We start from the raw sequence: 17787 nt of genomic DNA, 5'->3' as shown, positions 1-17787 counted from the left end.
TCTAATGAAACATGTGAAGGACCTAGATAATGAAAACTACAAGACCCTATTAAAAGAAACCAAAGAAGATACAAAGAAATGGAAAGATATTCCGTGTTCTTGGATTGGAAGATATTCGTAGTTAAAAAGACCATATTACCTAAAGCATCATGCAGATTTAATGCAATCTCCATCAAAATCCCATTGGCATTTTTTAAAGAAATAGAGTAAAAAATCATCAGATTTTCATGGAAGCACGAAAGACCCTGAAATGCCAAAGCCATCCTGAGAAAAAAGAACGAGTCTGGAGGCATCACTCTACTCAACTTCAAATTATACTACAATGCGACAGTAATCAAAAAGGCATGGTATTGACAGCAAAACAGACAGAAGAACCAGTGGAACAGATTTGAGAGTCCAGAAGTAAACCCATATTTATATGGGTAAATACTTTTTGACAAAAAAAGCCAAAAACATGCAGTGGAGAAAGGAAAGCCTCTTCAATAAATGGTGCTGGGAAAACTGGAAAGCCACCTGCAAAAAAATGAAACTAGGCTGTCGTCTATCACCACGCTTCAAAATTAACTCAAAATGGGTTAAGGACCTGAATATAAGACCCAAAACAATAAAATTCATAGAAGAAAACATAGGAACTAAACTCAAGGACCCTGGACATAAAGAAGATTTTATGAATTTGACTTCAAAAGCAAGGGAAGTAAAAGCTGAAATAAATGAATGGGATTACATCAAACTAAAAAGCTTCTGCTCAGCAAAAGAAATCATCAATAAGTAAAGAGACAACCATTCGAATGGGAAAATATATTTGCAAGCAATGCCTCCCATAAGGACTTATTATCCAAAATATACAAAGAACTCATACAACTCAATAGCAACCAAAAAGCAATTGATCCAATCAAGGAATGGGCAGAGGACCTGAACAGACATTTCTCCCTAGAGGACATACAAATGGCCAACAAATATATGAAAATATGTTCGACATCGCTAGCTATTAGGGAAATGCAAATTAAAACCACGAGATACTATCTCACACCTGTTAGAATAGCTATAATCAACAGAACAAGTAATAACAAATATTGGAGAGGATGTGGAGACAAAGGATCCCTCTTACACTACTTGTGGGATTGCAAATTGATACAGCCGCTATGGAAAACAGTATGGAGGTTCCTCAAAAAACTAAGAATTGATCTACCATATGATCCAGCAATCCCTCTACTGGGTATTTACCCCAAAGACTTGAGAACCTATATCCGAGAAGATATTTGCACACCTATGTTCATAGCAAAATTATTCACAGTGGCCAAGACATGGAAGCAACTGAAGTGTCCTATGATAGATGATTGGCTAAAGAAGCTGTGGTTCATATGCAATGAAATATTACTCAGCCATAAGAAGAGATGAAATACTGCCATTTGGGACAACCTGGATAATCATGCTAAGTGATAATCATGCTAAGCGAAATAAGCCAGACGGAAAAAGTTGTAACCACATGATATAGCTTATATGTGGAATATAAACCTAAAAGCAACAAATGAACAGGACAAACAGAGACTCAGGGACATGGACAATGTACTAGTGGTTACCAGAGGGTAGGGGATGGAGGAGGAGGGAAGAGTTAGACAGGGTAAAGGGGATCAAATATAGGGTAGCTGAAGGAAACTAGACTCTGGGTGGTAACCACACAATAGAATATATAGTTGTCAAATTATAATATACACCTGAAAATTATATAATTGTATTAATCAATGTTACTCCAATAAACTTTAAAAAAAGAAAAAAATGAATTGAGGGCAAGAAAACTGTCAAATACAGAGTTTGAAACTGGTTGGTTATGAACATGTTCAATGAACTTTGGGAACGAATAGATAATCTTAGTGCAAACTTCAACAGAGAGATAGCTAGCATAAAAAAAAAACATAGAAACCATTAATAATGTCAGAAATGAAAACCGCAATAACTGAAATGAACAGGGTAGAGAGAATCAACAGTAGATTAGCTGAAGCAGAGGACCAAAATAAACAATATAGAGTCTAAAAAAAAAACAATACAAAATATTAAAGATACCAAGAGTTGACTCTTGGAAAAGACAGACAAAATGGTTAAAACTTTAAACAGACTCATTAATAGAAAAGAGAGAAGACCTTAATAAGAAGTGAAAGAGAAAAGGGACAACAGACACCACAGAAATACAAAGTTGTCTAAGAAAATGTTTTGAGCAAGTAAATGCTATTAAATTGGACAATCTGGAAGATACGGATACATTCCTACAAACATACAACTACCCAAGACTGAGTCAAAAGAGAAAACCTAAATCAAAATCAAATCAGTAATCAAAGAGCTCTCAGAAAACAAAAGGGCCAGACTGGATGGCTTTGCATGTAAATTTTACAAATATTTAAAGAAGATTTAACACATTTTCTACTTAAAGTATTACAAGAGGAGAGAAGGCTGCTGTGGTTATTTTATGAGGTCACCAATACCTTTATTCCAAAACCAGGAAATGAAATAAAACAAATTATAGGTTTATAGCCCTGATAAATGTAAATGCAAAAATTCTTAACAAAATATTAACAAATTAAATTCAGCAATACATTAAAAAGATCATACACCATGACAAGGAAGATTTAGATCTGGGATGCAAGATTGGTTCAATAACCACAAAGCAATTAATCTGATACACCACATTAACAAATTGAAAGATAAACATGATGTGATCAGGTCAATAGATGCAGAAACAGCATTTGACAACATGCAACATTAAATTATGATAACAGCTCTCAGAAAAGTGGGAGTAGAGGAAACATATGTCAACATAATAAAAACCATATAAGACAAACCAACAGCTAATGTCTTACTCGATGGGAAAGGCTTATAGCATTTTCCTTAAGATCAGAAACAACACAAGGATTTCCATTTTTACCACTTTTATTCAACACAGTATTAGAAGTCCTAGCTATAGCAATCAGACAAGAAGTAGAAATAAAAGGTATCCAAATTGGTAAGAAAGGAATAAAACTGTCATTATTTGCAAGTAACATAATACTAAATATACCTATAGAACCCTAAAGATTTGAACAAAGAAACTGTGAGAACTGATAAATGAATTCAGAAAAGTGGCAGGATATAAAATTAATGTTCAGAAATTGGTTACATATCTATATACCAATAATGACTATCGGAAAGAGGAATTAAAAAAACAAGCCTATTTACAATTGAATCAAAAACAACAAAATACATAAGAATAATTTAACCAAATTGGTAAAATATTTTCTGTTTGAAAAGTTATAGGTCATTAAAAAAAAATTGAGGAAGAAACTAATAAATGACAGCACATATTGTGCTCATGAATAGGAGGAATTAACACCATTAAAATGTTAAAACTACATACAGCAATCTATAGATTCAATACAATCCCTATCAAAATACCAATGGCATTTTTCAGCAACCTAGAACAAATAATCCAAAAATTTATATGGAAGCGTAAAAGATCTTGAATAGTCATTACTATGTTAAGAAAAGACAACAATGTTGAAGATACTATGTTACTTGGTATCAAACAATAATCGAAGGCTATATTAAACAAATCAGGAGAGTGCTGGCATAAAAACAGACACATAGATGAACGGAACAGAATAGAGAGTCCAGAAATAAGTCTAAGCCTATGTGGTCATTTAATATTTGACAAAGGAGTCAAGAATATAGAATGGCATAAAGTCAGTCTATAATTGATGTTGGGAAAACTGGACAGATACATGCAATGCATGACCAATGAACATGCTCAAGGTCACTCATCATCAAAGAGATGCAAATTAAAACCACAATGTAATATCATCTTGCACCTGTCAGAATGGCTGTTATCAATAAATCAAAAACAACAAATGTTTGTGAGACTGTGGAGAAAAGGGAACTTTCATGCAAGTTTGGTGGTATTGCAAATCAATGCAACCACTACAAAAAAAACATGGAGGTTTCTCAAAAAAATTTAAGAAACAACTACCTTTTGACCCAGCCATTGCACTTGTGGGTATTTATCCAAAAACAAACAAACAAACAAAAAAAACACACAGTTTGTAAAGATCTACACCACCCTTATGTTCATGGCAGTCCTATTCACAATAGCCAAGACATGGAAGCAACCTAAGTGCCCATCAAGAGACGATTAGATAAAGAAGTAGTGGTAGATATATACAATGGAATATTATTCAGTCATAAAAAATAAAATATTGCCATTTGTGACAACATTTTGGACCTAGAGGTTACTGTACTGAATGAATAAGTCAAACAGAGAAACATAAATACCACATGATTTCACTTATATGTGAATCTAGGGAACAAAAGAAATGAACAAACTAAACTAAAACAGACTCAGATATGGAGGACAATCTATTGATTGTGAGAGAGAAAGGGTTTGGGGGGCCATGTGAGAAAGGTGAGGGATGAAGAAGTACATATTTGTAGTTACACAACAGTCACGGGGATATAGAGTACAGCATAGAGAATATAGTCGATATTATTGTAATAATTGTGTGTAGTGCCAGATGGATGCCAGAGTAATCGGGGGGTCACTTTATAAATTATATAAATTTCCAAACATTGAATCCAATAAAAATTAAAATATAAAAGAAGTCAAAATTTATAAAGAACTCATACAACTCAACACCAGTTAACCAAACAATCCAAGTAATAAATGAGAAGAGGACCTGAATAGGCATCTCTCTAAAGGAGAAATACAGATGACCAATAAACATAAAAAATGCTCAAGGTCACGAATCATCAGAGAAATGCAAATGAAAGCCTCAATCAGATATTACCTTATACCTAATAGAATTGATACCAATAAATCAAAAAACAAGAAGTATTTATGAGAATATGAAGAAAAGGGAACTCTCATGTACTGTTAGTCGGTTTGCAAATTGATGCAGCTACTATTAGAAACATTGTGGAGGATCCTTTAAAAAATTAAAAATAAAACTACTTATCACCCAGCAACTCCACTTCTGGGTATTTATCCAAAGAAAACCAAAACGCTAATTCGTGAAGATCTATGCACCCCTATGTCCATGGCAGTGCTATTTACAATAGCCAAGATATGGAAGCAACCTAAGTGCCCATCAGTAGAAGATTGGATAAAAAAATTATGGTACATTTTTACAATGGGATCTTACTCAGCAATAAATAAAATAAACTTTAACATTGTGACATTTTCTACCTAGAGGTTGCTATGCTGAGTGAAATAAGTAAGACAGAGAAACATAAGTACAATATTATTTCACTTATATGTGGAATCTAAGAAGCAAAAGAAATGAAAAAATTAAATGAAAACAAACTCACAGATACAGAGGACAATGTCATGATTGCTAGAGGGGTGAGGTGTGGGGTGCTGTGTGAATAAGGCTAAGGAATGAAGTACAAATTAGTAGTTACACAACAGTTAGGGGGATGTAGAGTATAGCATACGGAATATAGTCAATATTATTGTAACAGTTTTATGTAGTGTCACATGGGTGCTAGAGTAATCAGGGAATCACTTTATAAATTATATCATCACTAACCATTTTACTGTATATCAGAAGCTAATATAAAATAAAATTTAAAAGTAAACAAAATCTATAATAACTCATACAACTCAACAATGATAAAATAAAAAATCTAATTAACAAATGAACAGTAGACCTGAATAGACATCTCTGCAAAGAAGACATACAGATAGCCAATAGACATGAAAATATGCTCAAGGTCACTAATTCTGAGATAAATGCAAATTAAAACCTCAATCTGATACCACCTCATGCTTGTGAGAATTGTTATTATCAATAAATCAGAAAAAAAGAAGTGGTTGAGAGAAAGTGAATAAAAGGGAATTCTGATGTACTGTTGGTGAGACTGCAAACTGGTGCAGCTACTATGGGAAAAGTTTGGAGGTTCCTCAAAAAATTAAACATAAAACTACTTACAACCCAACAATTCCATTCTTGGATATTAATCGAAAAAAAAATTTGAGAAGCTCTATACACCCCTATGTCCAAGGCAGAGCTATTTGCAAAAGCTCTGCCTTGGACATAGGGGTGTATAGGGGTGTAAGTGCCTACCAGTAGACAACTGGATTAAGTCATGGTACATATACAGAATGAAATGTTACTCAGCCATAACAAATGAAATCCTACCAATTGTGACAATAGTTTAAACCTAGATTGTACTATGCTAAGTGCCATAAATTAAGAGAAAGCCAAATGTCACACGATTTCACTATTATGTGGAATTTGAAGACAAAACAAAGAAACAAACAAAATGGAAACTAACTCATAAATACAGAGACCAAACTGGTGATTGCCAGATGGGAGCGGGCATTGGGAGATTGGGTAAAAATGGAAATGGATTAAGAGGTCCTAGATGGCAGTTACAAAATAGTCATGGTATGTAAAAGTATGACATGAGAAATATAGTCAATAATACTGTAATAAGTAAGTATGGGGCCAGGTGGATACTAGAGTTTTTGAGGGATCATTTCATACATTATATAAATGTCTAACTGCTATGCTGTATACCTAAAACTAACATAAAATAATGTTGAATGTCAACTCTAATAGAAAAATAAAAATTAAAAAATAAAGTAATTGTTGATTTAAAAAAAATATATATTGGTGCCAGGGCTAAACCTCAAGCCACTCAACAAAAAGCTTAAGGCACACAGAAGCCATCCACCGTCTACTGTAGAACTTTGATAGTTTTTTTTTTCAGAAAGACTGCAGCACTGATGAATGCTGGCTGCCTACTGCTAAATGGTCCTCTAGGGGCATGTGAGTTGGATAAGTCAGGGTGGGGTGAGTGGTGTTCACCAGGCCAGTGCAGATTCAGATTTGGCCATGTCAAAGGAGGGCTTAACAATGGTACACTGGTAGCTATCATTCCAACCTGTCTGAGTGTGGTGACCATGTGTTCAATCAGGGAAGTACTGAGAGAGCCCATCAGAGCAGTGACGCCTCCCAGAGCACTCTACATTACCCAAGAGCACTGTGGCATGGGATGTTAATGGAGAACTGCATCCTTCCCTAGGAGGCACCAGAGTAGTGGACGTGGCACCTAGCCAGGACATTTGGTGTGTTCTAAGGAAAGAATCAGGAGCTGGTAGCTGAACAATAATAGTGAGCTTTTCTGTGTATATATTTTTTTTTAGTTTCTGTGTTTAGTCTAAATAGATTTTTAATGAAATCACACAGCTCTTTACAAGAATAATCACATTTGCTTATTTTGAAAATGACACTTTTCACACCTTCCTAAACCTCACATGTAATTGGTGATGCAAATAGAAAACTAATGAGCAACAGGACAGTGTTTAAGCAGAGTGTCTTGAAAACATTTATTATTTTTTTGTGTCTGACCTCTCTCTTGACTTGATTTAGACAGATACTAGGACGAAAATACTCACTTACTTATCTAACTCTCAGCTAAGACCAGGGTACTTGGCATTAAAAATGTTAGGTCCCAGACTAAATTTAGAATGAATCACTCAAAAGAGCCAGTAATGTGCACGTTCACTAAGAAATTGGCATAAGAAAAATAAATAAGAATTTATTGCAACAATAAAAAATTCACCAAGTCCCCAGAGGAGCCCATCATGTGGTACTGGTATTGTAAAGGCCACACAATAGGGACAACTGTGGTGTCCTCGCACAAATTATTCTTAGGAGCCTGTTAAAATTTGCTTATGGTTATGGAATATTCAGACCTGACTGGCTACAATTTCTGGAGATTCTATAATCTTCTAACTATTTTTTTTAATATAATAATTTCTGCTTAAATTATACTGATATTATTTCTGTTAAGGAATCCTTTACTTCAGCTAAGTACCTTATCATATTCTAGTTACCATTGTAATTCAGTTGAGAAGCCTTGCTGGAAAATGCTAGAAAATAGTTGGTCATTGATATTAAGCAGTAAATGTCTTTTTTTTTCCTTCAAAATTTCAAACTTAATTTATATAATATGAGGGACATCTTCTAAGAGCAAGAAAACCATCCTTTTCAAAATAGTGCTATATAATTATACTGTGTCTTTTGGTGAGAATAATCTCTATCATGTATTAGGACATAATCAAGTCTTACTCAACTGACATTTCAAAATCAAACTTTATTCAGTTACCGAAGAAATCTCTAAATGTTCATTTGGTTTTAGTTTTAAAACATCCAAATTCATATCATCTCATATAAAACGGAATCTATTATTTTGAAAAATAATAATCATTTTGAATTTTAATCCATCAGTAATCCATCAATGTCAGGAATTGGATAATTCAGGGCTTCTTACATGCTCATTATATATATTTTTTTTTTATTTCATGTGTCCACGGAGAATAAAGAACATAGCAGAATATTCTCCTGGACAATTACGACCCTCCATCCATAGTATATAAGTGTACAGATAACCTGAGAGTGATGGCAGGGTCTCTGTAGGCTAGGAACTGAGCAGGTTTACCTATTAAAGATGCTGGTGCTAAGAAGGTCACTCCAAGCCAACTCCCCAAAACTTTTTCTGTAGAATTATGAGAATAGTAACTGGAGAAGAAAATGATCACAACAGTAATTATGTTATAAAAGGGCAAGAGTAGCAACATGAAATATAAACTTAGTGATTTGAGGGATAAATAGGGAACAGCTCAGATAAATTAATCCGCACTAATTAGTATGCAGTGTGCTTGAATCCTTTTATAAACTGACTCTCGTTCTTCCATAGCCCATTTTTTATTTTGCCAACCATCATGATTTATTCTGCAGGTTGAATTGCCATGTAAATAAATTACTTATTCAGGATTCACCCATATATTTCCAGGGCCCCTCTTATGAAAGACATTCACTTGTTGTATTTGTTTCATAGTGTAGTAAGGACTTCTAATTTCCTGCAGAGCCCTCTGCCTAATCTCTATATTTATCATCTCTTCTGTAAATCAGGAAATTGAAGAACCAGTATGCATCAGTTAAGAGAAAACTATAATAGAAATAACACAAATGCATACTTTCAAATGAACCGAGCAGTGATATAATATTTAGTCATCTTTTATCTCTTTTTAGCCATTTGTGTGCTATATGAAGTATAGTATAACTATTGCACGATGATTACATAAAGTTTGGCAGTTTTCATTTTTATTTCTACATATTAGTAAAACCTTATCAGCCTCACGTTAAAGTAAAATTAAGCCTTTTTGTGCACATTGAAATATTACCACAAATAAAAAAAAAAGCAGTAGTTGGGAAAATACAATTATTTTGTCAAATCTCAACTACTTTAATACTCTAGATCATTTTCAGCCTCTGATCTCATCCTGGAAGTATATTTTTCCTAGTGACTATACAATGTTGTGGTGCCCTCCCTGTGAGGCTGCAGGACTAAAGCAACTGTTTACATTTTCACACAGTAGATTCTCTGAATCACTCTCATCAAGGCCCCCATCACCTCCTTGTTTCTCAGACTATAGATGACAGGGTTGAGCACTGGGGTCAGGATTGTGTAGAAGACAGCTAGTACCATGTCCTCTGTTGGAGATCGTAGGGATCTCGAGCGTAGGTAAGTGTACGCAAAGGGTGCATAGAAAAAAGCCACCACAGTGAGGTGTGTACTGCAGGTCCAGTAGGCCTTCTTCCTCCCTGCCTCTGAGCGCATGCTGAGAACAGAAAGGAGAACGAGGCCATAAGAACACACAATAGCCATGAAAGGCAACACAAGAAAAAAGATGGTGCTTGCAAACACTGTACACTCATAGAGCCAAGTGTTCATGCAGGCCAGAATCACCATGGCTGGGACATCACAGAAGAAATGGTTGATGGCCCTGGATCGACAATAGGGAATATGGAGAATGTATGCAGTGTGAGCACAGGAGTTGATAGCGCCCATCATCCAAGATCCTGCTATCATCAGCACACACACTCTTTTACTCATCCGAGTGGGATAGTGGAGAGGAAAGCAAATGGCCACATAGCGGTCATAGGCCATGCATGTTAACAGCAGAGCTTCTGCGCCCGCTAAAGTCAAGAAGAAGAAGCTCTGAACCCCACATCCAATGAATGAGATAGATTTGTTCCCCAGCAGGTAGTTGAAAGCCATTTTGGGGACAGTGGTAGAGACATAGTTCAGATCAATGAGGGAGAGCTGACTCAAGAAGATGTACATGGGGGTGTGGAGGTGGGCATCCAGCACAATGAGGAGGACCATAGACAGGTTGCCAAACAGAGCCATCAAGAACATGAGCACAATGAGAGAGAAGAAGAACAGCCCGATTTTTGATGGTGGGAGCAGCCCTAATAAGATGAAATCAGTTGACGTTTGGTTGTAATTCTCCATTCATTGGCTTTCCTGAAAGAGACAAAGGCACGAGTGCATTGTAAATAAAGAAATGTGAACTGTGTATTAGCTTTTTACTTATTGCTTTTAATGTAACTCTAAATATTTCAGTAAATATCCAGTTCCTTAGATAAATAATCAAAGTTTCTTATTTTGAAAAACAAAATGAATCCCATTCTGTTATCCAAAGTCATAAGGTCATGTGATATGTATTTACATCCAAGTGTTTTTTAAGACTACGTGAAATAATGAAAGGAAAATATCTCTACCAACTTGAATAGGATATGGTTGTCTGCCCTTCATAAATTTATATCATAAATTGCAAATATTCTAATTAAACATAAGCATAATTCTTATTCCAAGAATAAGCACAAATGGATATCATTTTAAATGAATAAGTGTTTGGTCCATTGTACTAGTGAATTAAATGATACACAGAAGGTGACATTTTTTCCTATATTCAGGATTTTAGTTTTTGCTCATCATTTGAAACATAATTGTAACATTTTTTCCTCACATTGGGAAGCTAGATTAGCTCTTTGATATGAATGTGTTTAACATTGTTGAGTAAACCCTCCTGAAAGTCAGTTGTCAGTAAGTGGCATGAGCTAAGAAAAAAAACAGTGTTTATTTCCTAATACTATCAGGCACAAATTAATAGTTCAGATTATTGGATTCTTCTATTATCGTCATTTTTATCCTTCCATTTCAATTGCTCATTCTTTCGTGGAAGGGAGACCCTTCTCCAGATCTCCTGTAAGCCATGTGCACTGCAGCTGACATTATTCAGAGTCTCAAAATCATTAAATGTTAATTCTCTGAAGACTAAAAAATAAAGGAAGAAATGTCAGATGGAAGATTTTAACGCATTTTAGATGAAGGGATTTGAATGAAAAAATGGTTATTCAATTAATGGGGAAAAGGTTTGACATTCCAATAAACCTTGGGGATGGGAGGAAATTGTATTGCAAAGAAAAATCTACTGGTAGGAAAATGTTGACATCATGCTTCCAATCATCCCGGTATGCCCAAAACAAAAGGGTTCTTTCGTTTGCTCATCCCAGTCCTGGAAAAACTGGGATGAGCAAATTATCGTATGACTCATACAGAATTCTAAATCCATATATTCTGAGATTTTTGAAGAAGTCAAGAAAGAGGGGATTAAAATATACGTAGAACAAAAAATCAAAAGGAAAAAAATGTAGACACAAATATTTAAAAATAAAACGTAACATCTTTAGAAATCTATATAATATTAATCCACTAAAATGAGTGTTCTCAAAAATTTAAAAGATTAGCCAATATAAATGATTCATTCAATATTTTGAAAAATAAATATCAAAAACTCTTGCAGGAAGTTTGATGTAAACAGGCTAGTAAAAAAGGAAATTATAATAATAATAAGGAGGAATATAAAAATTAAGAGATTGGTAATTAGAAAATTGATTAGGAGTACTTATGTATGATTAGGATATTTCTACAAATGTGAACAAAAAATATAGGGACTTAAATTATCATACTATTTCTAAGAATCGAACAGTCTGAGCCACAACTGACACAGCATTCACAGAATCCAGCAAACTAAATGAGAACCACTCTGATAACACATGATATACTAACTGAGAAAAAGCAAACATTTTTTTCTGAAAATGTTCTTTGGTTTTCTGTAGAAGACACAGCATATTAAGCTGCTATCAAGATACATTTACATTAGTCTGAATTATTTACCCTATTGCCAAGGCAGTGTTAGGAATAACTTTTACTATCGCTGCTTATCATTCGTTTTCTAAAAAAGGACTTTCCAGGGAAAGATTTAACAGGTATTATGATTAACATAGTATCACAGACATCCAAAGAAGGTGAAGGATGCAAGGAGGTCATGGAAATAGCAGGTGACTCATCAGACCTGGTACTGCATCCATGGAGCGTGCAATTTTTATTTATACCTTTTAGACTAAGGCTTCACTAAAATAAAAGGCTTCACTAAAATAAAGGGATCATTCATACCCATTAAATGTATATTTTGAAGAGAAGAGAATTATTGAATGGACAGGGAAACCACTATTAGATTATTTTTTATGAGGTTTTTTTTCGGCCTCAAGCCACTTAAATAATAATAACTAACTTATTTAAAGTTCATTTAAAAGAAACTTTCACCTCCATTGATTACTTTTATTCACCTTAAAAATGTTGACACTTATGCATTAGAATTTTTTACAACAACAGGAGAAAACAGATAACAGCTATCTGATGTTATACGCTGGGTAAGATAAAGGGCACACCATGCTCCTGGGCAATTTGTAAGTGTAAGGGAAGACTCAGACATGAATCTATTGCTGCTGGCATCCTGACAAGTGTCAGGAATTATGCCAACTTGACAGCAAGCTTCTGAGTTTGGTATTACCATCCATATTTGTAAAAGAATTGACTGATATTCAGAGAATTTAAGTGACTTTCCTTATATCACAAGCTAAAAACATATCCTTATCCCTTTCCATATGAGAAGTGGTGAATCAGAAATGTGAGGTTCATGTTTTAGCCACCCAAAACTATTTACACATGAATTTTCTATTCACACTAGGAAGTAGATAACAGAAAATGTATTTAATAAGTTATTCTATGCCCCAATAAAAATGTTTTAGAGTTTAAAGCTTTCATATTTCACATCTCCCTAGAGACATACTTCCTCAGTTATTCTGCTCTTGCTGTGTTTTCACTGGTGTGCTGTAGCAACCCAAGAGTTCACACCAGCTTCTAGTAAGTGGATAATACATGCTTCGCAGTATCACTTATATATGTAATACCTCAGGGACTCTAACTGAAGTTGAACCATATGTTGATTTTAAACAAAAAGTGTCCTTATCTAGGAATTTATGATTACCAAAGACCACCCGCCCTGGCTCTGTAACTCGGGCTGCGGACGCCCACATTCTATCCTCAGGTGGTTTCCTAAGTTTGAAAGTGACACATATCACTTTTCTGTAACTACTTTCTTTGCATAGCTCCATTTTTCTTATGCCTTTCCTTGAAAGAGTGGAAGTATTGTATTGAGAAAAACGTCTCAGTTATAAGTTTATGTGTTTATTGTTGGTACAGATATTCAAAATGTGCCTGCATTGTTACACAGATTTGTTAAAAAACACAAACACAGTCTATGGCCATGCCACCCTGAATAAGCCTGATCTTATCTGATCTCGAAAGCTAAGCAAGGGTGGGCTTGGTTAGTACTTGGATGGGAGACCACCTAGGAAGACCAGGTGTAAAAAATAAAAAATAAGGGATTGTAAACTGACAAGGTCCTTGCAATCTGTGAAGTCGACCAAGGGTTGCCTCTCCTAAAAAAAAAAAAAAAAAAAAGCACAAACACAAAAATTTGCATTCATTTTTCAAAACTACACAGCAACCCCATGTATAGCTGTTCGAGAATTCCTGTTTTCTGATTCTCTATGTAGAATTGTGTCCTGAATAAAAATCAATTTCAAAATTTGGCTTCCTTTCTTTTATGTATGACTTTGCAGAACAGCAGTAATCCTTACCAGAAATTCGTCTGCTACTGTGTCTTAGTAGGAATGTGACATTGATCTGGTGAATTTTATTCTCTAAGCTTTCCTGTTGCTTGCACATGAACAGGTACAAAATTATTAAATGAGAAACTACATGGTGACTGCTAAGTCCATTTGATATATAAATTATCAGTTAAGCAAGTGGTTCTTAACTGAGGGGTGAATCGGCCCTCTCTCCAGGGTACTTTGGGCAATGTCTGGAGATGTGTTTGGCTGTCACTATGCCATATAGTGGGTGCTGCTAAACATTACATAATGCACAGGACAATCAGAGACAAAGAACTATCAGGCCCAAAGTTCAGTTTTGTTTAAAAAAACTCTAAATTAATATAGCTTTGATCTTATTAGTTTTTATCTTTGTCTTTATCATTTGCACATTGTCTTCTACTAAGACTATGCAATGATAAAGTGTTATTATTTTTTTTATGCTCCTATTTGAGTCACAAGAGCAGTCCCAGGTTGCCTGCGTTGCCATCATGCATCCATTCTCTGGGTGTTCAGTGAGTGCACAAGGCCAATAGCAGGGGGATAGTCAGTATTGAGCTAAGGCCCCGGGCACCCTGTGACCACCGGCCCTGACTGGCACAACTGCGCTCAGGAAACCACACCCTCCAGGGTTTTTACTGAAGATGGCTCCAGGTGTGACCTTGACCTTCTAGGTCAGCTGTGCAGCCAGTTGATTCAGTTCCCACCTGCAAGAGCACTGCATAAGCTCAAAACATTTTAATAACTCTCAGTCTAACCCTCAATTCATTTCTATTCCAATTTAGACATCTTGTCTGTGAATTAGCTTGGAAAACAAACTAAACAAAAAACAAACTGTTGTCTGTGCTGGTCCTCTAGGCACTCTGCCCCACACGGTATAAAAAGCAGCCAACCTGCCACCCACCTCTAATCTAATTCTGAGCTCTACTTGCCTGTGAATTGAAATCTGGAATGCAGCGACATGCCTTCCAGATATGCAAGCACACCAACAAAAGGATGATTTAAAGTGTAATTAAAATGCGTATTCTTATATAAGGTGGCTGGCTACATGTGGACACCTCCACTACTTAGAGTAAAAAGTCCGAATTAAAGCATTACATCCACATTCTCTCATTTGCTGCCAACTCCCACTCTATGTCAGAGGTTCTGTAGCGGGCTCTAGCTTCATCATACTACTCACAAAACATAAGCATGAATATTTTTCAGTAATTAAAAGTATAACATATAGTATATATAGAAACTTGAAAATTATTACTAAATAAAGTAGTAAGATAGCATGATCAATACGATCGCAACATTATTATTAGAAGCCTATTTAAAAAGTTGTAAAAAAAAAAAAAAACCCTTTCCCTTGGTCTTGGAGACCTCTCTCCTTCATTGTCTTATATACTAAATCTGTCTTACACTTTAAGTCTCCTGTTAATCACACCCTATTATATATGGTCCTTTGGTCAGTCAGGACACACAAATTCTCCTGCTGTCTGTGGTTTCATCTTAGTTCCCCTGTTCTATTATTTTCACATCCATCACCTGATATCATTATGCTCCCAGTGCCTACATTTCATGAATGTGGCAACCCTGAGAGAGGGCTGTGTGCTGTACCCACAATTCAAGGAAGAAATTCCCATATAACATCAACACTTTACCATTTTTCACCTTTCGTCTAGTGTATAATATTTGTGATCACAAAATATTTTATCAGAACTGAAGATAATATACGTTTTAGATATAAATAAAACTTTCTTAAAAATGTCCAGAAGTAGCCATCTAATTCTTTGAATTTTATTTCGAAATCTACGTATAGCAATTTGATACACTGTAGAACAATAATGTACTTTTTCTTTTGAAATCTTGTTAATGAGATGTGAATTTATCAGTTTCTTATCTCTTTACTTAATAAAGGTAAATTCTTTACTAATTATAATCAAAATGCTCCTAAAGCATTTGCATGCTTCTTGATAAAAACACATATTAGGTGCAGTGGGTCTCTGTCTTCCTAAATTCTGGGCAGTGCCCTGCACATCTCTTGATCAAACTTCCATGAGTATATTCTAATGAAAGTGCAAACTCACCTCTCAAATCTATTCTTTTCATTTTAGATACATCTGCAGCCTTCGCTCTAGGTTTCAATTCGAGGATGTTATTTCTAATACTTGTTGTTTGATTGGTGTTCATTGGAGAATGTCCTCTGAGACTAGAATAATGAAGAGAAAGTCATTAATAAAGCAGAGTGACCTCAGGCTAGCCTGGAGGAGGGCCACAGAAAACTCCCAGTTTTCTCCCGGTCCTTGGAGAAAAAGCCAAATGTTATTCATATGTTTTCTTTCTTTAATTTTTTAAATATTTATTTTGGTGACATTATTTAATAAAATTATATAGGTTTCAATGGAGAATTCAATAATATGTATTATGTACATTACATTGCATGTTCACCACCCAAAGTTAAATTTCCTTTCATCATCATATATTTGACCCTTTATATCCTTATCTACCTTTCCTCTCACTCCTCATCTCTGGTAAGCACTAAAGTGTGTTCTGTGTCCATGAGTCTCTGCTTTATACTGCTTATTGGTTGCTTCCAGTTTTATGTCCTACATATGGGTGAATCATATGGTTCTCAACTTTTTCTGTCTGACTTATTTTGCTCAGCATGATAATCTCAAGATCCATCCATGTTGTCACAAATGAACATCATTTTATCTTTCTTTTGGCTAAGTAATATTCCATTGTATATATGTACCACATCTTCTTTATCTAGTCATCTATGGAAGGGCACTTAGGTAATCTCTAAATCTTGGTTATGGTGAATACTGCTGCTATGATCATCAGGGTGCATATGTCTTTAAGGATAATTGTTTCCTAGTTTTTGTGTAGATATCCAGAAGAGAGGTAGCTACTAAAAAACAACTGATATTTATTTTAACATTTTATTTTTTGAAAGAATTATTTTGTTGAGGTTTTCTACGTTTTTATAATTTATATATTACTTTCCACTAAGTACATAGATACACTGCACCCACACATACTAATTAATTGTGTACATTTTATTAAATTTACCAAAACATGTATTAACATAAAATGGGATGAATTTTATTAGAAACATCATTTTACACATATATTTACATATTCACACACATTTATATGCTACCTTCCTATTGTAATGGCCTGCTGAAATGTGAAAGGGTTAAAGAATAATTAAAACCTGAAACTGGACAAAGGAAGTCTATAACTTAGGCCTAGTTTCTGGAACCCCTAACCACATTCTGTTAATCATGAAACTTGCAACAATGAGCTCATACGCTAACTGCCAATTTTAGCCTGTGTAACCCTGCTTGCTTGCGTGGCATGAAAAATAATCAATTGTATATAAGCTGAAAATTACTGTTTGGCCATCGCCCTTGGGAACACTGGCTATTGTCCATGGGAACGTAGGCAATCACCCATAGGAACATAACATTCTAACACAAGCTTTCTGCTTCTGTACTTCCCGCTTGCATACCTGACCAGTGGGTTGACAGGTAGTGAATAGGAGAAAGATGGACCTTTGTGTTTAAGACAGAATGAGGAATGGGATTTGGGGCTTAAAAACCTTGTATCTTGGCATTTCGAGGCTGCTCCTTTGCAAGGACAGCCGCCGGCTAATAAACTGTCTCCTGGTTAAGAGCACTCAAGTTGGGTCTGGTTATTCTGGACACAACGCTATAACAAGCGCCTCAAATGGAAAAGAATTAAGCGCTCCAACCAAAAGATAGAGTGGCTAAATGGATAAGAAAACAAGATTCCTATATGTTTCTGACATCACTCCTGAGTTTTCATAAATTTAATGAAACTTGTTTTGTGGCCTACCATGGGGTCTATCTTGGGAAATGTTTCATGCACTTTTGAACAAAAATATATATTTGGCTACTTT

The 17787-nt window shown here is 35.1% G+C and overlaps 1 protein-coding gene across 1 annotated transcript; it reads right to left on the bottom strand.

Moving 5' to 3' along the window:
• Nucleotides 1-9390: 9390 nt before the first annotated feature.
• Nucleotides 9391-10329, bottom strand: LOC120620553 (olfactory receptor 2L8). Its single transcript, XM_039885612.1, has one exon. It carries the CDS (start codon nt 10327-10329, stop codon nt 9391-9393), a length of 939 nt encoding a protein of 312 aa, XP_039741546.1.
• Nucleotides 10330-17787: the final 7458 nt, after the last annotated feature.

The sequence above is a fragment of the Pteropus medius genome, unplaced genomic scaffold, assembly GCF_902729225.1.
Source record: "Pteropus medius unplaced genomic scaffold, Ma_sr-lr_union100, whole genome shotgun sequence".
Classification (NCBI taxonomy): Eukaryota; Metazoa; Chordata; class Mammalia; order Chiroptera; family Pteropodidae; genus Pteropus; species Pteropus medius.
Note: the sequence above shows the minus strand (reverse complement) of the source record. Positions and strands in the feature narration are given on the sequence as shown.

Excerpts from the sequence above, each read along its gene's own strand:
- LOC120620553 (XM_039885612.1), bottom strand. The coding sequence starts at position 10,329 with ATGGAGAATTACAACCAAACGTCAACTGATTTCATCTTATTAGGGCTG.